Genomic DNA, 23,388 nt, shown 5'->3' with positions numbered 1-23,388 from the left:
TATAAGTCCCCTTACCTGGCAGCCAGACTGGCTTGCAAAGTCTCCTTAAGGAGAATAGTGTTCCCCCGTGGTCCCCACATAGCTTTCTCATGAGCCAGATCAGACACCCCCATACTTTGCACTGACGAGGGGCAAGCACCCCGAAACACCGTGTCTGCAAATTGGGATTCTGATCTGGCTTATATATCCTGAGTCATATTTCAAAGGATTGTTGAAAATCCACTTGTGACTTTTAGGATCGCTACTTCCAATAGGTGGCGCTGTGCTAGAGTTTGTCTCCTTTACTGGAGAGACAATTTGAATATTTCCCAGAGGGGCATTGCAGCTATAAGTCCCCTTACCTGGCAGCCAGACTGGCTTGCAAAGTCTCCTTAAGGAGAATAGTGTTCCCCCGTGGTCCCCACATAGCTTTCTCATGAGCCAGATCAGACACCCCCATACTTTGCACTGACGAGGGGCAAGCACCCCGAAACACCGTGTCTGCAAATTGGGATTCTGATCTGGCTTATATATCCTGAGTCATATTTCAAAGGATTGTTGAAAATCCACTTGTGACTTTTAGGATCGCTACTTCCAATAGGTGGCGCTGTGCTAGAGTTTGTCTCCTTTACTGGAGAGACAATTTGAATATTTCCCAGAGGGGCATTGCAGCTATAAGTCCCCTTACCTGGCAGCCAGACTGGCTTGCAAAGTCTCCTTAAGGAGAATAGTGTTCCCCCGTGGTCCCCACATAGCTTTCTCATGAGCCAGATCAGACACCCCCATACTTTGCACTGACGAGGGGCAAGCACCCCGAAACACCGTGTCTGCAAATTGGGATTCTGATCTGGCTTATATATCCTGAGTCATATTTCAAAGGATTGTTGAAAATCCACTTGTGACTTTTAGGATCGCTACTTCCAATAGGTGGCGCTGTGCTAGAGTTTGTCTCCTTTACTGGAGAGACAATTTGAATATTTCCCAGAGGGGCATTGCAGCTATAAGTCCCCTTACCTGGCAGCCAGACTGGCTTGCAAAGTCTCCTTAAGGAGAATAGTGTTCCCCCGTGGTCCCCACATAGCTTTCTCATGAGCCAGATCAGACACCCCCATACTTTGCACTGACGAGGGGCAAGCACCCCGAAACACCGTGTCTGCAAATTGGGATTCTGATCTGGCTTATATATCCTGAGTCATATTTCAAAGGATTGTTGAAAATCCACTTGTGACTTTTAGGATCGCTACTTCCAATAGGTGGCGCTGTGCTAGAGTTTGTCTCCTTTACTGGAGAGACAATTTGAATATTTCCCAGAGGGGCATTGCAGCTATAAGTCCCCTTACCTGGCAGCCAGACTGGCTTGCAAAGTCTCCTTAAGGAGAATAGTGTTCCCCCGTGGTCCCCACATAGCTTTCTCATGAGCCAGATCAGACACCCCCATACTTTGCACTGACGAGGGGCAAGCACCCCGAAACACCGTGTCTGCAAATTGGGATTCTGATCTGGCTTATATATCCTGAGTCATATTTCAAAGGATTGTTGAAAATCCACTTGTGACTTTTAGGATCGCTACTTCCAATAGGTGGCGCTGTGCTAGAGTTTGTCTCCTTTACTGGAGAGACAATTTGAATATTTCCCAGAGGGGCATTGCAGCTATAAGTCCCCTTACCTGGCAGCCAGACTGGCTTGCAAAGTCTCCTTAAGGAGAATAGTGTTCCCCCGTGGTCCCCACATAGCTTTCTCATGAGCCAGATCAGACACCCCCATACTTTGCACTGACGAGGGGCAAGCACCCCGAAACACCGTGTCTGCAAATTGGGATTCTGATCTGGCTTATATATCCTGAGTCATATTTCAAAGGATTGTTGAAAATCCACTTGTGACTTTTAGGATCGCTACTTCCAATAGGTGGCGCTGTGCTAGAGTTTGTCTCCTTTACTGGAGAGACAATTTGAATATTTCCCAGAGGGGCATTGCAGCTATAAGTCCCCTTACCTGGCAGCCAGACTGGCTTGCAAAGTCTCCTTAAGGAGAATAGTGTTCCCCCGTGGTCCCCACATAGCTTTCTCATGAGCCAGATCAGACACCCCCATACTTTGCACTGACGAGGGGCAAGCACCCCGAAACACCGTGTCTGCAAATTGGGATTCTGATCTGGCTTATATATCCTGAGTCATATTTCAAAGGATTGTTGAAAATCCACTTGTGACTTTTAGGATCGCTACTTCCAATAGGTGGCGCTGTGCTAGAGTTTGTCTCCTTTACTGGAGAGACAATTTGAATATTTCCCAGAGGGGCATTGCAGCTATAAGTCCCCTTACCTGGCAGCCAGACTGGCTTGCAAAGTCTCCTTAAGGAGAATAGTGTTCCCCCGTGGTCCCCACATAGCTTTCTCATGAGCCAGATCAGACACCCCCATACTTTGCACTGACGAGGGGCAAGCACCCCGAAACACCGTGTCTGCAAATTGGGATTCTGATCTGGCTTATATATCCTGAGTCATATTTCAAAGGATTGTTGAAAATCCACTTGTGACTTTTAGGATCGCTACTTCCAATAGGTGGCGCTGTGCTAGAGTTCGTCTAAACAATTAAAAAATTCAAACACAAACTGCCCGAAAAAGGAACGGTTCCTGTTACGGTTGTTGCTTGAAAGCTTGCCATTTTTGTATGTACGTAACCCATGATGGGGTTTTCAATCCTTTTTGTAAATTTTGTTCTTAAAAAATAAATAAAAAATCCAGGGTTGCTGCATGGCCCCTGCTGGTCATATTGTGACCGCTGCAGTCAATCAGTGGAAGAGAGGAGGCTGGCAAAGGAACATAGACAGCACTACAAAGAAATGATGGCAGGGGACTGTTTTATTTATATTTTCAGATGTGGACCACCCCTTTAAATAATTACTTTTTGGTCTACAGACAATTTTTAAAGTAATTGTTCTATTTTTTTTGGCAGATAGGATAAAATCATGAATCTCAGGGCAAAGCAGACAACATTATAGGAATTACTCTAGACACAATAATAAAAGTTGCCAATTGTCCCAGATTTCCTGAAACTCATGGGCGGGGTATATGTAAAGCCCGGGTGGGCCGGAGGTATTTCTAGGGCGTTCCCATGAGGAGCGGAGGGTTCAGGTTGTCACGGGACTTAAACATCCCCAAAGAAAAAGTTTGCAGTGATAGGTTTACGCCAAAGTTCACACTCCCGGCAGTGATGGGGTTAACAGAAATTACAGGAAAGGATTTGAGCTTTTTTTTTTTCTCTCCCCTGAGCTGAGTTTCAATATCAGACATAAAAGTCACAGTTTAAAGGCTAATTCCATGAATGGAGATTAGCTGAAATTGCAATTAGTATGCAAGACTGATATGAAAGACAAACAGGGAGCGGCGCGCGCCATCCATCAAGGGTTATTTGCATGTGTAAATGTCAAAATATCACCTCGCCGCGACCTTACTGGCAGCCTGAGCGTGCGGGTATCACGGGACGGGTCACATGGCACCGACCAAAGATATCTGAGCAGGGAGGGAAGGCGCCGGATTACTGGTCTCACGTGGCTATTGTATTACTCACCAGTGCATGTGCCCCCTAGTGGCCAAAATATCTGCACCTATGGTGGCATGAGAAATAAAATCACATTGGTAGCTTTGCACCTTATAAAAAATGTTATTCTAATGGGCCAGTTCTGCTATTTCGAGCTGGTATCACGGCCGCTCCGGGTGGGAGTGGTACAACGAACCTGAGATATAAACCAGGACAAAAAAAGCTATAGACATGGCCTTCGCAGAGTATAGGCTTCCATCATCTAACTTTCCTTCCAGATTTATTATAGTATGTACCAATTTGCAGATTACAGGCTGCCATAATGATATATAATTTAGTACTGCCATAGACTCGGTTCACTTTACAGATTAAATAATGTCATAGTGCAGAATATAGACTGCTGCAGTCTAGAAACATTCTGCAGATTACAGACTGCCATAATGATATATAATTTAGTAGTGCCATAGACTGGGTTCACTTTACAGATTAAATAATGCCATAGTGCAGAATATAGGCTGCCGCAGTCTAGAAACATTCTGCAGATTTCAGGCTGTCATACTGATAGATTATTTAGTACTGCCATAGACTGGGTTCACTTTACAGATTAACCAATGCCATAGTGCAGAATATAGGCTGCCGCAGTCTGGAAACATTCTACAGATTTCAGGCTGTCATAATGATAGATAATTTAGTACTCCCATAGCCTGGGTTCACTTGGCAGATTGCACAATGCCATAGTTTAGATCCAGTCTGCAGAATATAGACTGCCGTACTCTGAAAACATTCTGCAGATTACAGACTGCCATATGCTGGACTATAGACTGCCAAACACTTAAATTAATTGGCAGACTACAGATAGTCATAGTCTGGATTATGGGATGCCATCAACTAAATTTCATCTGGAAGCTACAGATATGATCCACCCATGGTGTGCATCCAGTTTGCAGATTATGAGGAAACCATTGTCAAAATCCATTTCACAGACTGCACACTGCTGTATTCTTGCAGGGTACAGGCTGCCGCAGACTTGAATTGAACGCTCTTCTGTATTTACTATAAATAATGCTCAGACGTTGGGTGGAGTGGCTCTTCTTTCGGTTCTCATATACTTGGTTCTCTATGTATAAGAGCGGACGCGGCGCAGACTCGTGCCGGAGATAATATGCGACTTACGGTTCAGGGGCAGGCTGGCGTTACTCGTTCCTAGCTTGTTTATCGCTACACATGTGTAATTGCCAAAGTGCTCCTCTGTTACATTAGAGACGTGGAGGATCGATCTGGTGTTGTAATTCTTTATGAGGATGCCTCGCTGTCCATTTGTGAGTCTAGAAAAACAGAAATCATTCATTTACAATGTTGGGTATATGAAAATTTATTTGGATAACTACAATGTCATCATTTATTATTTTTTATTTTCTTTTCTATATTAGTTACCTCCTGTATTATACTCCAGAGCTGCACTCACTATTCTGCTGGTGCAGTCACTGTGTACATACATTACATTACTGATCCTGAGTTACTGTGGCGCCCCTGAGGCTTCCGTCGCCACAGGTCATTGCACCCCACCAGCGGTGTGATGCCCCATTCTGGGGGAGGAAGAGAGTGAACTCCGGTCCCCAGGTAAATCCACACTACACCCATTGTTAGGTACATACTGGGACCAGGGAAAGTGGCAGAAAACCCTCCCATGCTGCATGCTGAGAGGGGCTGTAAGACCCATCCCTGCTCCCATAGGGAGGTAGCTTAGCAACTGGGGAGGTGGGAGGAGCCATCTGAGAGCAGATAGAGAAAGGAAGGTCAAGTTAGTTTCAGTTTACCTCAGGGAGTGAGAGAAGCAGCATGTAGTTGGAGGAGAAGAACGAGAGAAAGGAGGGAGGAGGAGGCCTGCTGGAGGCAGGCAAGGAGGAGACAAGAAAAGAAAGAAAGAACGAAAGAAAGCTCCAAGTAGTGATGGGCAGTCCGGCTCTTTTTGATGAGCCGGCTCATTCGGCTCGGCTCACCAAAAAGAATCGGCTCTTTCGGCTCAAAAAACGGCTCTTTTTTTTAAAAAAACCCCTCTGCTACACCTTGTGATGATACAGAACCTCCCCTGTACATTGGGAACCTCATTCTACACCCTTGTATGTATCTAGTGAAGCAGTAAAAACAGTTTTTAGCATTATTGTTTCCGTTTCCTCAGATTGTCAGCTCTTCTGGACAGGGCCCTCGCTCCTCTTTTATGTGGTGTTTTTTGTACATGTCCTTTCTACATTAGTCAGTGCTCTGTTATGTGTCGCTCCTACAAAAGATTATAATTCCTGAAAATAAAGGCGAGTTGCAATTACTGTGCTGCCTGTCACTATATGTGCAACACACACACACTGTACATACTGAACACAAAGGACATACATACACATTGTACACACATACTGTACGCACACCAAAATATGGAAGCATAGGATACTGAATAGCAAAATCAGTTTATTTCAACACAACCTGGAACAGAAATGTTTAAATGCTAACATAGCATGAATCCACCTTCTGCTGGTGGTGCACAGCACTACAAATCCCAGCAAGTGGAACACAATATGGCAATGCAACACTAGTTACATAGCCTAACTGTTAAAAAAAGTTGGTATGTGCGCACAGTGCGTTTTTCGCGGCGTTTTTGCGCGTTTTTCGGGTGCGTTTTTGGCCTCAAAACTGCATGACTTTGCTTCCCCAGCAAAGTCTATGAGTTTTCATTTTTGCTGTCCGCACACATCTGTTTTTTCAGCTGCGTTTTTGTGGTGCCACAAAAACGCAGCATGTCAATTATTCCTGCGTTTTTCACTGCGCTTTTCATCCATTGAGTGCAATGGGATGTTGAAAGACGCAATGAGAAACGCAAATAGCTGCGTTTTGGTGCGTTTCTAAGACCAAAAACGCAGCTATAAACGCAGGAGGTGGGTAGTAAAGTGACGTGTACAGGAAGAGGATTCCTTCTGTCAGTATATACAGAAGCGTGAATCCTCCCTGTACCGTCACCGCTGCGTCCACCTCCCGTCCTGTGCATGTACGCTGCCGTGCGGCGCCATGTACAGGCAGGAGGTGGAAGCGGCTGCGAAAACAAAAGTTAACAGTAGAAAAAAAAAAAAAAAAAGTTATACTCACCTGTCTGCAGCCTCCCGGTGCCATGCCCGCTCCCAGCTCCTCTCACGGTATCGCCACCCCCGCTCCGGCTGTGTGCAGACGGCCGGGAAAGCTCCGATGGATGCAGGACCTGGCGATGGATCACCTGATGCAGTCACCTGACGCATCAGCTGATCATAAGTATCGCGGTGACGCGGGCGCCCGGCCGGTATCAGCGGATGCGTCAGGAGACTTCATCCCTGATTACCGGCAGCTGTTGCAGCGATCGGACGGGATCAGACTCCCGCCCCATCGCTGCAGGAGCTGCCGGTAATCAGCACATAAGTGAGTATTATTTTTTTTTTTTGCACCGATGCATCTGCTGATTGTATAATCGGCTTTTATACAATCAGCTGATATGTGATGGGATTCAGCCCCTAGAACCTGACACATCATCTGATCGCTTTACCTTCCAGCAAACCGATCAGATGATATTGGATCCGGATTGGACGGCGCGGGACCCTGACCCAGGATTACTGCGGAGGGTTTTTTTTTATTTCAATAAAGATGGAGTCACTAATTGTGTTGTGTTTTATTTCTAATAAAAATATTTTTCTGTGTGTTGTGTTTTTTTTTTTATCTTTACTAGAAATTCATGGTGGCCATGTCTAATATTGGCGTGACACCATGAATTTCGGGCTTAGGGCCAGCTATACAGCTAGCCCTAACCCCATTATTACCTGGCGAGCCACCCGGCATCAGGGCAGCTGGAAGAGTTGGATACAGCGCCAGAAGATGGCGCTTCTATGAAAGCGCCATTTTCTGGGGTGGCTGCAGGACTGCAATTCACAGTGGGGGTGCCCAGAAAGAATGGGCACCCTGCACTGTGGATTCCAATCCCCAGCTGCCTAGTTGTACCCGGCTGGACTCAAAAATTGGGCGAAGCTCACGTCATTTTTTTTTTTAAATTATTTCATGAAATTCATGAAATAATTTAAAAAAAAAAGGGCTTCCCTATATTTTTGGTTCCCAGCCGGGTACAAATAGGCAGCTGGGGGTTGGGGGCACCCCGTACCTGCCTGCTGCACCCGGCTAGCATACAAAAATATGGCGAAGCCCACGTCATTTTTTTGTTTGGGGGGGCAAAGAAATCCTGCATACAGTCCTGGAAGGAGGATGCTGAGCCTTGTAGTTCGACAGCTGCTGTCTGCTCTCCTGCATACACTATTGGATGGAGGATGCTGAGCCTTGTAGGTCTGCTCCCCCTGACTCTCCCTCAAGCATTCAGTCCTGGATGGAGCATGCTGAGCCTTGTAGTTCTGCAGCTGTCTGCTCTTCTGCGTACACTAGTGGAGAATGAAGAACACATTGAAGAAGGAAATGACATCAGACCTTTTTTTTTTTGTTCACTGATAAAAAACGCAGCAAAACGCAGAGATCAAAAACGCACCAAATTGCGGCAAAAACGTTTTTTGATGCGTTTTTTCGACGCAGGTGCGTTTTTGTGCGTTTTTAGCGGCCAAAAACGCACAAAAACGCAGCGTCAAAAAGACGCAGTGTGCGAACCTAGCCTAAAAATACCAGGATTTGTTAACAGAAATAGAAAAAAAGTCTTAACTGCGAGAATTGTGACACCACAACGCCACGGACACATGCATATAGAGGCTAATGAATATGTTGTATGTAGTCGCCAAACTAGTAAAAAAATATCAATTGTGGTCACAAAAAAAAAAACGCACGCACACACACACAGACACACACACACACACACACACACACACACACACATGCACAGACACACACATGCACACAGCAGCTTCCACTAAACATTGAAGGAATGGAGACATGGTTTATTATCAATGATTTTCTCTTTTTTATGCCAGAAAGAAAACCTTACAGGGTTAAATGAACATGTCAGGGGTCATCTGTTCTGTGCACACACTAACTCTATACAATGATTGAAGCTGTATACACTTCTTTACATATGTTTGGTCTAAAATGCTATTACCCAACAACTGGCCAGGTCTTTACTGTAGTGGTCCTGAACCCTGACTATAATACCTAGAGAAGATGATCATTGTTATCAGCAAACAAGCTGAGCCCTCTCCTCCTACACATTACCATATGTGCCAGTCAAGGTCAGAAAACTTAACCCTAGCACATCATTCCCTGGTACTCAATTGTGCCCACTGAACTAGGAAGAACCACTATGTGTGTATAGCTTTAAGTGTCAGCTCCTGCCCAGAGCTTGTGTTTACTTTACTCTTCTCCTTATCTCCTGCTTCCCCCTGAAGCAGAGAAAAAAAAAAAAAGCGGCTCTTTATGGCTCGTTCACTTTGATGATTCGGCTCATATCGTTCACTTCAAAGAGCCGGCTCAAAGAATCGGCTCCTTCGCGAACGACACATCACTAGCTCCAAGTCAGACAGGAGCAGAGGAACTGAAAGAGACGCTTCCTGGTGAAGACCCTGGGACCCAGAGGTCCAGGTGACACCACGTAGGAACAGAAGGAGTCGCAGGGCCGCGGGTAGTCCTGGAGGTACCACGAGCAGTCCTTGATAGGTACCGAAGCGAGGGCCTAGAGGCGCCACGGGTAGTTGCAGGCTGCGGTGGCCTGTTCCACATTAACATTGGTGGAGTGACCAAGCTGCGACAGGGGACGGTCCCTAGAGACTGGAGGAGTGCAAAATCATCTCCAAACGGTAAAAACCGAGGCCCAGGGACGTTGTAAGCTCCCAGGGCCAGAACCCATGGCAGACTTCCAGAAAAGGGGTAATCAGCCGACAGGTGACCCCCCAGCCTGGAGGCTGTAGTGGAGGCCAAGCCAGGTCCATCCTAACAAAGGCAAGGCTAAGGAAGACAGCAGAAGAAAGAGACACTAAGAGAAGGGTACCGGCTTTCACTCTCAGAATCACCCAGAAACGGCGGAGGTCCCTGACAGTGGTCCCAGCAGCCTGAGGGTCCCTACAGCTGTGACAAGAAGTGTGAGTAAAGAACTTGAACTGCACCCTTGAAGTGGTCTCTGTTATTGCAGCTGCATAGACATTCACAAGCACCAACAGTGCCCCGGGCATTGCTCCACCTGTGGGGAGCAGTACTACCATTGCTGCCATAACATCATCCCGGTGGCCTCACACAGCAGCGGCGGCTTAATAGCCGCATACCACAGGTGGCGTCACGAACACAACCATTAACAAGCAAGCCACATATTCTACTGACACCCACCAGGGCCACGGAGCCGGGCCCAGCCACCACTGACTACCACCGGACTAGTCCGGCCCGGCACCGGGTGTCCCATAGCCCTGGGGTGGGCGAGTCATTACCTCCTGTATTATACTCCAGAGCTGCACTCACTATTCTGCTGGTGCAGTCACTGTGTACATACATTACATTACTGATCCTGAGTTACCTCCTGTATTATACTCCAGAGCTGCACTCACTATTCTGCTGGTGCAGTCACTGTGTACATACATTACATTACTGATCCTGAGTTACCTCCTGTATTATACTCCAGAGCTGCACTCACTATTCTGCTGGTGCAGTCACTGTGTACATACATTACTGATCCTGTACTGATCCTGAGTTACATCCTATATTTTCTCCAAAGCTGCACTCACTATTCTGCTTATGCAATTAGGCCTAAGCCACACGGCGAGAAAAACAGTGCGAATGGAGTGCGATAAAACATCGCATTCCCCTCGGACCAATTCTAGCCTGTGTGTCAGCACACATGAGCGATTATTTTCTCAGCCCTAATCGGACTGAGAAAACAATCGCAGCATGCTGCAACTGTAATGCAAGACTCTTTCTCTCGCACCCATTCAAGTGAATGGGGCGAGAGAAAAATCGCACTGCACTCGCGGTACACCGGTGTACCGCTAGTGCAGTGCGAGAATGGCAATAGCCGGCTACGCAGTAGAGAGGGAGATAAATCCCTCGCTCCCCTCCTGAGTGCCATCCCGCCCCCCGCAGCTGAGGTCTGCTCGCACGAACGGACCTCAGTTGCAAGGACACACGCATGACACTCGGCTCTGCTGTACTGCCAGCACGAGCCGAGTGTCATGCAAGGGGATCGCAGTAGTCCTCGTGTGGCCCCAGTGTACATACATTACTTATAATGTACTGATCCTCAGTTACATCCTGTATTATACTCCAGAGCTGTACTCACTATTCTTCTGGTGTAGTCACTGTGTACATACATTACTTATCCTGTACTGATCCTGTGTTACATCCTGTATTATACTCCATAGCTGTACTCGCTATTGTGCTGGTGCAGTCACTGTGTCACACAATAAGGTTAGCTCAATGTGTTCTCCCACAGTTGTGTCAGTGTATATGTGAGCCCATACAATGCCATGAAATGTCATTCATTTAACTGTAAACTTACTTTTCAACCACCCTGTACATTAGAGTGTGTATCCTTCACTGATCCTAAGTTACCTCCCGTATTATACTCCAGAGCTGCACTCACTATTCTGCTGGAGCAGTCAATGTGTACATACATTACATTACTGATCCTGTACTGATCCTGAGTTACATCCTGTATTATACTCCAGAGCTGCACTCACTATTCTGCTGGTGCAGTCACTGTGTGCATCCATTACATTACTGATCCTGTACTGATCCTAAGTTACATCCTGTATTATACTCCAGAGCTGCACTCACTATTCTGCTGGTGGAGTCACTGTGTACATACATTACATTACGTATCCTGTGCTGATCCTGAGTTACACCCTGTATTATACTCCAGAGCTGCACTCACTATTCTGCTGGTGGAGTCACTGTGTACATACATTACATTACTTAACTATTATTAAAGGGGTTGTCCATTATTAATACAATATGGCTGCTCTGTTGATGGTTGGTGTATACTGCTGCCTGACGATATTGATGCTGATAGAGCCGTAATCCCGAACACATCCCGCAGGCAGTGGTGGAGTCTGGATGAAGCCTTCATCTTCCTCTAATCTTGAACCGCCCCTTTAAGCTACACACAGATAATGTACAGAGGTGAAATCTAAAACTCTTACCTCTTATCTCCTTTATACCACTCAAATGATGGGGTGGGGACGGACGCTGTTTCACATCTGATGAGTCCTGTTTTTCCGAGGGAAACCCCAGACGGTGTTATTTCAAGGATTGTGGGTGCAACTGAAAAAAAAAGAAAAATGTAATGAGAAAATAGAAAAACTTGATCAACATATCGATATAAACCCAATATAATGTTACAATCAGAAGTGCAAATACAAGGAAAAACTTAAAAAAAGGACAGTTTTCAGTTAAAAATTGGCGAATTCCAGAATATCCACGCTAAACTCACAGAAATGCAAAATATAAACATATATATGACTGAGTCTTCTTATATAATGTATCAATTCTGACAGAAGACTGTAAATATGAAATACATTTATTCCAATTTTTACAAATGACCCCCCGCGATTCCCATATTGCAGCCACCAGGTCCCGATGCTATAATAAAATACAACACCATCTGGCAGTTCAGAAGTCAGTGTGTTGCCAGCATATATGGCGGCGCCAAGCTGGCACTGCTATATCTGCAAACATGAAGCAAAATATCTCTACTGCAAAAGCGACTGCTACAGAAGAACAGAAAGTGTACAACAAGAAGAGCCGAAAAGTAACGGCACATGGAAGTAACGGCACATGGAAGTAACGGCACATGGAAGTAACGGCACATGGAAGTAACAGTACATGAGAGTAACGGCACATGGAAGTAACGGCACATGGAAGTAACAGTACATGAGAGTAACGGCACATGGAAGTAACGGCACATGGAAGTAACGGCACATGGAAGTAACAGTACATGAGAGTAACGGCACATGGAAGTAACGGCACATGGAAGTAACGGCACATGGAAGTAACGGCACATGGAAGTAACAGTACATGAGAGTAACGGCACAGAAGTAACGGCACATGGAAGTAACGGCACAGAAGTAACGGCACAGAAGTAACAGCACATGGAAGTAATGGCACATGGAAGTAACGGCACAGAAGTAACGGCACATGGAAGTAACGGCACATAAGTAACGGCACATGGAAGTAATGGCACATAAGTAACGGCACATGAGAGTAACGGCACAGAAGTAACGGCACATGGAAGTAACGGCACAGAAGTAACGGCACAGAAGTAACGGCACAGAAGTAACGGCACATGGAAGTAATGGCACAGAAGTAATGGCACATGGAAGTAACGGCACATAAGTAAAGGCACATGGAAGTAACGGCAGATAAGTAACGCCACATGAGAGTAACGGCACAGAAGTAACGGCACATGGAAGTAACGGCACATTGAAGTAAAGGCACATGAGAGTAAGGGCACATGGAAGTAACGGCACATGGAAGTAACGGCACAAGGAAGTAGCGGCACAAGGAAGTAACGGCACAAGGAAGTAACGGCACTTGGAAGTAACGGCACTTGGAAGTAATGGTACATGAGAGTAACGGCACATGGAAGTAACGGCAGATGGAAGTAACGGCACATGGAAGTAACAGCACATGGAAGTAACAGCACATGGAAGTAACGGCACATGGAAGTAACGGCACATGGAAGTAACAACACATGGAAGTAACGGCACATGGAAGTAACGGCACATGGAAGTAACGACACATGGGAGTAACGACACATGGAAGTAACGGTACATGGAAGTAACGGCACATAAGTAACGGCTCATGGAAGTAACGGCACATGGAAATAACGTTACATGGAAGTAACGGCACATGAGAGTAACGGCACATGGAAGTAACAACACATTGAAATAACGGCACATGGAAGTAACGGCACATGGAAGAAACGGCACATGGAAGAAACGGCACATGGAAGAAACGGCACATGAAAGTAACGGCACATGGAAGAAACGGCACATTGAAGTAACGGCACAGAAGTAACGGCACAGAAGTAACGGCACAGAAGTAACGGCACATGGAAGAAACGGCACATGGAAGAAACGGCACATGGAAGTAACAGCACATGAGAGTAACAGCACATGAGAGTAACAGCACATGGAAGTAAGGGCACATTGAAGTAACGGCACAGAAGTAACGGCACATGGAAGTAACGGCACATGGAAGTAACAGCACATGGAAGTAATGACACATAAATAACGACACATGGAAGTAACGGCACATGAGAGTAACAGCACATGGAAGTAAGGGCACATAGAAGTATTGGCACATGGAAGTAACGGCACATGGAAGTAACGGCTCATGGAAGTAACGGCACATGGAAGTAACGGCACATGGAAGAAACGGCACATGGAAGAAACGGCACATGGAAGAAACGGCACATGGAAGAAATGGCACATGGAAGTAACGGCACATGAAAGTAACGGCACATGGAAGTAACGGCACAAGGAAGTAACGGCACATGGAAGTAACGGCACATGGAAGTAACGGCACATGGAAGTAACGGCACATGGAAGTAACGGCACATGGAAGTAACGGCACATGGAAGTAACGGCACATGGAAGTAACGGCACATGGAAGTAACGGCACATGGAAGTAACTGCACATGGAAGTAACGGCACATGGAAGTAACGGCACATGGAAGTAACGGCACATGGAAGTAACAGCACATGGAAGTAATGACACATAAATAACGACACATGGAAGTAACGGCACATGAGAGTAACGGCACATGGAAGTAAGGGCACATAGAAGTATTGGCACATGGAAGTAACGGCACATGGAAGTAACGGCACATGGAAGTAACGGCACATGGAAGTAACGGCACATGGAAGAAACGGCACATGAAAGTAACGGCACATGGAAGAAACGGCACATGGAAGAAATGGCACATGGAAGTAACGGCACATGAAAGTAACGGCACATGGAAGTAACGGCACAAGGAAGTAACGGCACATGGAAGTAACGGCACATGGAAGTAACGGCACATGGAAGTAACGGCACAAGGAAGTAACGGCACATGGAAGTAACGGCACATGGAAGTAACGGCACATGGAAGTAACGGCACATGGAAGTAACGGCACATGGAAGTAACGGCACATGGAAGTAACTGCACATGGAAGTAACGGCACATGGAAGTAACGGCACATGGAAGTAATTGCACATGGAAGTAACAGCACATAAGTAACGACACATGGAAGTAACGGCACATGGAAGCAACTGCTACAGAAGGAACAGAGCGAGAAAAGGTAAAACGAGAGGAACCTAAAAGGTAATGGCACTTGTAAGTAACAGCATATGTAAGTAACTGCCATGGAAGTTTCTGCTTTGCAATTTTTTGGTGCCCATCCACAGAGAAATTCTTTGCAAACACAAAAAATAATAGTGTGAAGTTTCTCTAATCCTTCTACTCAGTGAGTGTAGGATGAAGCAATCAGACATGATTTCCCAACCTCATAGTATCTACAACAGGTAGTGATGGGGGGACCTGGACCGTAAAAATCTGGATCCGTGCGGTTTCAAAGGTGCCGGGGTGCCGAGCGCGGGCCCAGGATTCCAGCGAATGATCTGGATCCAGCACTGGGGAAATTGAAAAAAAATAAGGAAAAAAATAAAGAAAATAAGAATGAAGCGAGCACTTCATTCTTACCGAGGCTCCGGTGCAGCTGTAACTGCTCCCGCGGCCTCTCCTTCACTTCCTAGGCCACTCATCATTGCTCATCCATATGCACTGCTTTCCCCGCCCACCAGATGTCCTGGCTTCTGTGATTGGTTGCAGTCAGACGTGCTCCCAGGCTGTGTGACAGCATCTGCCTGCAACCAATCACAAAGGACGGCCGTGGGCAGGGAAAGCAGTGCAACTGTCTGCGGTCAGTATCGTGGTATAAACATAAATAAATAGAACAATTAGTGTAGGGTCCCCCCACATTATAATGCCCAGCACAGATAATGCCCACAGCTACAGGCTACAGCCCCCAGCCCTGCGCTCATCTTGGCTGTGTATCAAAATAAGAGGAGCCGCATGCGGCTTTTTGTTTAAAAAAATATATATTTAAATAAATAATTTTTAAAAAATCGAGTGCGGTCCCCCCAATTTTGATACCCAACCATGATAAAGCCCTAAAGCTGGGGGTTGGTATTCTCAGCCTGGGGAGTCCCATGCTTATTGGGACCCCCCCAGGCTATAAATAGCAGCTTACAGTCGCATCGGAATTGTCGCATCCATTAGATGCGACAACTCAGCGCGTTACCCGTCTCTTCCTAATTGCCCTGGTTCGGTGACAATCAGGGTAATAGGAGTTAATGACGTGCACAACTGTCATCAATCCCAGAATTAGTGATTGGAACGGTCTATGAGACCTCCCCGTCACTAATCCTATATCTACAAATAAATAAACACAAACAGAGAAAAATCCTTTATTTGAAATAAAATACAGCACCCTCTTTCCCCTGTTTATTAATACCCAAAAGACCACTTAAGTTCCCCTGTTATCCACACAACATCCCACAATGGTCCTGGCTCTGCTACATCCGAGCCTGGAGAGACTGAAATCATGTCTGATCTCTCCAGGCTCAGGGAAACACTGACAAGAGGGAACCGAGTGGCAGCAGTAATGCCTCTCAGTTCACCGGAGGTCATACCTGGGTTCCCATGCTATGACCTCTGGTGACCTGAAGCACCCTGTCTTAAAATGTGGGGCCGTGCCCCGTGCCCCGTTAGCCCTTTAACATTGACAGTGTCGGGGGGGGGGGGTCTTGGAGTGCAGGGCAGCCCCTTACCCCCCCCTACTGGCTCTGTCACTTTTAAAGTGCGGGACTGTGCCCCGCACTCTGTCAGACCTTTAACACTGACAGTGCCGGCCGGGGGGAGGGGAGTGCGGTCACAGGTGGAGAACTCTGGCTGTGACCGCAACTAACCTGAGTGATGTCACCGCTGATCACGGGGCTCATTCCTTTTCTGGAGCTCACAGCGGGCAGTCATGTTCCATGATTGCACGCTCTGATGTTCAGATATAGCAGAGCTGAATCATCTTGGGACCTCATGTGGATTACGTTGGACCTGCAGGGGTGTTTTGGAGGTTAATAAAGTGGTTATTAATAAAGGATAATTAAAAAAAGATTTTATCGGTGTTTATTCACTTACAGATTAGTGATGGGGGGTAGACACCTGCCATTACTAATCTAGAGCTTAGTGACAGCTGTGGGCTGTTATTAACCTCTTATATTACTGTGATTGCCACTGCACCAGGGCAGTCGGGAAGAGCTGGGTAAAGCACCGAGCTTGTCGCATCTAAAGGATGACACAATTCCGAGGAGGCTGCAGGCTGCGATTCTTAGCCTGGAGGGTCTAATAACCATGGGACTCCCCAGGCTGGAAATACCAGCCCCCACGTGTTAGGCTTTGTCATATCTGGGTATCAAAATTGGGGGGGGGGGGGGAAATCACACATTACTTTTTTAATTATTTATTTAAATAATTAAAAAAAAAAAGCCGCATGCAGTTGATATTTTGATACACAGACAAGATAAGTGCATGGCTGGGGGCTGCAGCCTGTAGCGCTGGCTATGATAATACAGGGGGACCTTATGCCAATTATTTCATTTATTTTTATACCACGATACTGACCAGCAGACAGTTGCTTTCCCTGTCCACCAGTCGTCCTGGCTTGTGATTGGTTACTCATTATCCCTCCATACTATACCCATCATACTCTACATTATACACTATATGGTTCCATACCGGGGTCATCCATGGATACATTGTTGCTGCACTATTTTACATTAGTAACTGTTAATAGCCGCCTCAGTCTTTCCTAAAACAATCGTCCCATTGCTGGGAAATCCCACTTAATATCCTCCAATCCTCGGGGGCCGTTGGGTTTAATATCCTCCCACGTTCTGCATACAATTCCTAAATGTCAGGGACGGGCGCTGTAGGTGCGGTGGCATTCACACACGTACAGGCGGTGGCGGAATAATCTGCAGGAATAGGTTCTTGTCTTTTAACATTTTAATGAGCTGTGGGACTTTTGTGCATATTAGTGATGTTGCCCTAATTACTCATTATAATTCTAATGTGCATTTTATATTTAATTACAATGCTTATAAAGCCGGCAATGGACGGTAAATTATTATAACCAGCGAGTGCATAATGAATAGAAGCCGAATTTATTAACTTTTACACTCCACTTCCATAGGAGGAACTTTCCAATTTACCTTTGTTGATTATCCGCATAATGTGATTAAACAAACTTTTTTAATGTAATTAATTTAGCATTGGCTCTTATTAAGCCGGGTAATTCCAGCGACTTCTCACCGGACAAACAGTCATTATTATTACTGGCTTACACTCTTATTTCCCAGTGTTTATCTCTTACTTAGAATGTTTTATAAATAAAAGAATTCTACTGTTACCTGAGAACAAACAAGAAGCAGGATTTAGGCATTTCGCTTTGTATGCTAAGGCGCTGTGCACATGGTTTATTTTTTGATGCGTTATTTGATGCATTTTTTTGAGAAATCTGCATCCTGAAGACAGCAAAGCCCTGAAGAGTTGTGCGCACGTTGCTTTTTTTCCTTGCAGATTTGGTGCAGAAAAAAAATCTACAGCACGACAATTGTTGGGAGTGGGACTTGTGCACATGCTGCGGTTTTTTATGTGGTTTTTATTTTTTTCAAATTCTGCACCAAAATCTGCATGCCTCTCCTGAAGCCAGATTTCTAAAGTACTGTGCCAATGTTGCTTTTTTTCCCTTTAGGTTTGGTGCAGATTTTGATGCAGAAAAAATCTGCAACATTTCAATCATTGGGGCAACTCCTCCAGCCATGGACTTCACTTAAAAAAAATGCACGGAAAAAAACACACCAAAATCTGACACGTTATTTTGGAGTGTTTTTCTGCCAGAAGGTACAGATTTTGATACAGAAAAAATCTGCAGCATGTCAATTGTTATGGCATTTTTTAGTCCTTCCAGTGATTGACTTCACAAAAAAACGCATGGAAAAGAATGCACAAAAACTGGATGTGTTTTTGGTGTGTGTTTTTTTGCAAGAAGGTGCAGGTTTGATGAAGCAAATTTCTGCACTAAATCTGCAGGGTGTGCACATAGTCTTGGGGCATTATTTCCTGCTTTTTTTTTTAGCCCTTCAAGCCACTGACTTCACTTAAACGCATGGAAAAAAACCGCACCAAAACTGCATGCATTTTTTGGTGCATTTTCCTGCCAGAAAGTGCAGATTTTGATGCAGAAAAAATCTACAGCATGTCAACTGTTATGGTGTTTTTTAGTTCTTCGAACAATTAACTTCACAAAACAAACGCATGGAAAAAAAACTGCATCAAAACTGGATGCGCTTTTTGATCTGTTTTTATGACAAAAGGTGCAGATTTATGCAGAACATTTCTGCATCAAAACTGCATCTTGTGCACATACCCTACAGTTATGGCCTCTTGATATTACTGGAATGATCCTCAAATAAAGGCAACTTATTTACAAAATGAAAGGACATCACAACCATAAAAAATGTTGCCTAATTTTTTTTCTTTAAATAATTTTCATACAGACTTTTATGGATTTTTGAATTATTATGTAGAAATGAGTGACCAAAGTGGAGAATGGGTGCAAGGAGCGTGTGACAGAATAGAATCCATTTTATCCCTATAATGTCCATCTTGTCTTATAGCTAATGACGTCATAGGGTTCAACTAGCACTGATGGACGGGAAAGTTTCACATTTCTGTTCATGCCCCTATTGTTATTATTGGTTGGTTCGAAGGAGTAATTCCTTTGTTTGAGGTACTATATAAAATGGTCACATGATGTAATAAATCAGAAACTTTCAGTACACCACGAAGTGTTGTGCTGCATTGATTTCCCGAGTGCTCATAAAACAAATCTTATTAGTTTGCAGTTCAAGAGACATAGAAGGAGTGTATTCCGCTCACAAGCGTCTCTCTTATCGAAGGATTTGTCTGGTCCTACATTACACAGGAAGCCCATTGATGTGAATGGATGCGGTGTAATGCTTCATTTGTCCTGTGGGGGCGCTGCAGGGAAACTAAACAATTACTGTCATAGCTTACACAAGATCACTTGGGGTCCATTGGGAGGGGGAAAACTTTGTGATTACTTTACTCTCAGGGGAGACTTCTAAAAAGTAAAGATGATCCAAGTCATAAAGAATAATGCGTTCTGTTGGGTCATATTGCAAAATGCAATGCAATATAATACTGCTGTATCCTCATCAGAGAAATCTTTTTCCCTCCCTTAGATTTTGGGAGTCAGACCCCCCTCTAGCAACCCCCCTACTTTCACTGCATTCATTTCTTTTGCATTCTGCATCGGGTTCATATCCATAATGCAATCTTCGGTGCAGAAAAACTTTTTTCTACCTGTAGAACTGAAGCCTGAACTTTGAGAACTACCTGGGGAGTTTGGGTGTAATGACATTATAAAGAGCTGCCCCCACGATTGTCCATTAATGCATGTCAAGCAAGCGACGGATGCCGTGTTCTCTGATTTAATGCCAAAGGGCGCGATCGCCGTCCTCTGTCACCGCCTGGACGGCCGGGTAATCCATTAGCTCTTCTAAATGGCAAAAAATAATTATATTCCGCAATCAAGTATGATTAAAGCTACGGCCCCGGCTCATTTGGAAATATTTAGTGGGATTATGTTTCTGAATTCCAAACTGAAAAATATTAAATTATAGAAAAAAAAATTCTAATAAAAAAAAAAACAAGTGGCATTTTATTAGCTTTTATAATTAATAAATATTACTGATGCTTATTAATAGTCATTAATATTTATTCATAATGATAAATATTAATAATTATACATATATTAATCATAAAACATTTATTTAAAATATTAGTTCCTATTATTTAAATATCAGTAAATATAATATCCCTCATCCTACAGGTGTTTATAGTTTTGCAACCAAGTAATCTAAAATGAAAAATGTAACAACTTTTCAATTAGTTTCTATTTATTTCTTAACTTTGCAACAATAATAATCACCGTACAGATTGTTTCAATTTGTGTTTTCATAGATCTGACTTTTACAGACAGTGATGCCAAAGGTTTTTTTTTCTTTTTTTTTATTGGGGAAAAGAATGGTTTATTAAGCTTTTATATATTTTTTTATATATTTGTAAATATTTTTTGTTCTCTTTAATTTCTCTAGGGTCTGTGAATAATGTTGTCATTATAGCGCTTGTATAATATACAGCAACTCTTCGGTATTACATTATACAGTATAAATGAGCATCCGCTCTTGCTCCGATGGGAGTACAAAGATGGCAGTGATGAGGGGGGTGTCTCAATACAACACCAGCTACCATGATCCATGATGACCCATCTTGCAGGGGAGGGTTGAATGAACCTTCATGTGAATTGTAACCGTTTGAAGGCCGTCAGTGATTGACAGCAGCATCGAAATGGTTTAGCAGTTGTTATCGGAGCAGGCTGGTGCCATCAGTGTAACACAGTTGGCACCTACATGTTCAAGTCCAGAGATTGCTCTATTAACCGCAACTGTCATAAAATGTACAAAAATCCAGAAAGGGGTGAACTTTCAGCTACTATTTTGTGCATACAGCACCTCTGCAGTCTTATCCAGCCCATTATACTCCCTTATATAAGTCCTCTACTTCTGACTTACATACAGTGGAGATATAGATATATATATATATATATATATATATGTATATATACATATATATATATGCATATATACATATATATACATATATATATATACATATATATACATATATATATATATACATATATATATATATATATATATATATATATACATACACACATACATACACACATATATATATATTATATTATACACATACATACATACAGATTCAAGTAGAGGTGTCTAATGGGGCGAAAAGCGTAATACAAAGGAAAGCTGCTGCCAGACAGGGACTGCCATTGCCAGTGGTGCTCCTTCCCAGTCTGCTGGCATCTAGAGCATCAATCTTCCGGACAGGGACGCCAAGTGGCATCATCAGGGGTGAGTCCAATATTGGACTTGAGTGTATTGGAAGAAGCTCAGTTCATGTTGGCACAGGTAAATGGTGAATAAGGTAAAGAGTATGATTCCAGCATCAACAATGGAAAAATGTTATAATACAGAAATACAGTGGCATGCAAAAGTTTGGGCACCCCTGGTGAAAATTACTGTTATTGTGAACAGTTAAGCAAGTTGAAGATGAAACAATCTCTAAAAGGAATAAAGTTACAGATGACACATTTCCTTTGAATTTTAGGCTGAAAAAAAAATATATATTTTCATCTTTTAAATTTTAAAATTAAACAAAAGTTTGGGCACCCTGCAGGGTCAGTACCTAGTATCACCCCTTTGGCAAGTATCACAGCTTGTAAATGCTTTTTGTAGCAGCCAAGAGTCTTTAAGTTCTTGTTTGAGGGATTTTCATCCATTCTTCCTTGGAGACGTCTTCCAGTTCTGTAAGATTCCTTGCTCGTCTTGCATGCACTGCTCTTTCTTGGAGACGTCTTCCAGTTCTGTGAGATTCCTGGCTCGTCTTGCATGCACTGCTCCTCCTTGGAGACGTCTTCCAGTTCTGTGAGATTCCTGGCTCGTCTTGCATGCACTGCTCCTCCTTGGAGACGTCTTCCAGTTCTGTGAGATTCCTGGCTCGTCTTGCATGCACTGCTCTTTCTTGGAGACGTCTTCCAGTTCTGTGAGATTCCTGGCTCGTCTTGCATGCACTGCTCCTCCTTGGAGACCTTTTCCAGTTCTGTGAGATTTCTGGCTCGTCATGCATGCACTGCTCTTCCTTGGAGACATCTTCCAGCTCTATGAGATTCCTGGTCGTCTTGCATGCACTGCTCTTTTGAGGTCTAGCCATAGATTTACAATGATGTTCCAGTCAGGAGACTGTGAGGCCATTGTAAAACCTTCAGCTTGTTTTTTCCCTGAAATTCTGTGCCTTTGTTTTCTCTGCACATAACTTTGATCATTCTGGCTAAAGACTTCTATTTAAACCTCATCGGTCCACAGGACTTGTTTCCAGAATGCATCCAGTTTGTTTACATGTTCTTTTGCAGACTTCTGATGCTGAATTTTATGGTGAGGAAACAGGAGAGGTTTTCTTTTCCATGAAGGTCATATTTTTGCAGGTGTCTCTGGACAGTAGAACAATGTACCACAACTCCAGAGTCTGACAAACCTTCTTTCAAGTCTTTTGCAATCACGCAGGGGTTCCAATTTACCTCTCTTGCAATCCTATTGTGAAGGCCTAAGCTATGAATCGTTTGTCCAGTATGATATTATATTATAATAAGATTAATCTGTATTTTCTATGTTTTATGTATTGCTTTTTACATATACCTGAATGAAATGTTGCAAGGATTGTAAACGTAAACCAACTATGCTTAGGGCTAAGTAATGAGTTTGCAGTCTCATAAATAAGTAAAGTGACATTCTTCAATGTCTTCTTCCAGTCTTGGAAAACCAGTTAGACTCATGATTAAGCAATATTCTTGAATAGACTTTCCTCTCTTCCCAGAGACACCTGAATGCCTTAAAGGAATGTTGTTTTACAGGACTGTCCAAAAAGCTGTATAAAATGTTATGCTTTTGAATACACTGGCAGAAGGCATCCACTTCTCCCAAATAGAGACACGTTTCTCTGTGTGGTCATTTGGTTCATATACATCTGCGCAGTTCTGATTTGAAATCCACCTCCGTGACCCTGAGAGACCTGGTCTCCCCCAACACTATGAGCAGCTCTCACAGAATTTTTTTCTGTAATAAAGCTGAAGTTGAAAAGAGGATGGCTTCTACAAATGGATAATGATCCTAAACAAACATCAAA

General features: G+C 44.1%; 1 protein-coding gene across 2 annotated transcripts in view; it reads right to left on the bottom strand.

The window, feature by feature from the left end:
* The window catches only part of NEGR1 (neuronal growth regulator 1), a 672,070-nt gene that overhangs the window by 116,129 nt on the left and 532,553 nt on the right, over positions 1-23,388 (bottom strand). For both annotated transcript variants that reach the window (XM_075320310.1, XM_075320311.1), the window contains exons 5-6: positions 11,636-11,756; positions 4,689-4,840 (exon numbers count right to left, since the gene is read on the bottom strand). In XM_075320310.1, the coding sequence (XP_075176425.1) occupies positions 4,689-4,840; positions 11,636-11,756 (273 nt within the window). The remainder of the gene's footprint in view (positions 1-4,688; positions 4,841-11,635; positions 11,757-23,388) is intronic.

Source organism: Anomaloglossus baeobatrachus, chromosome 8 (genome assembly GCF_048569485.1).
Source record: "Anomaloglossus baeobatrachus isolate aAnoBae1 chromosome 8, aAnoBae1.hap1, whole genome shotgun sequence".
In the NCBI taxonomy this organism is placed as follows: Eukaryota; Metazoa; Chordata; class Amphibia; order Anura; family Aromobatidae; genus Anomaloglossus; species Anomaloglossus baeobatrachus.
This window is presented reverse-complemented; position numbering and strand designations above follow the sequence as displayed.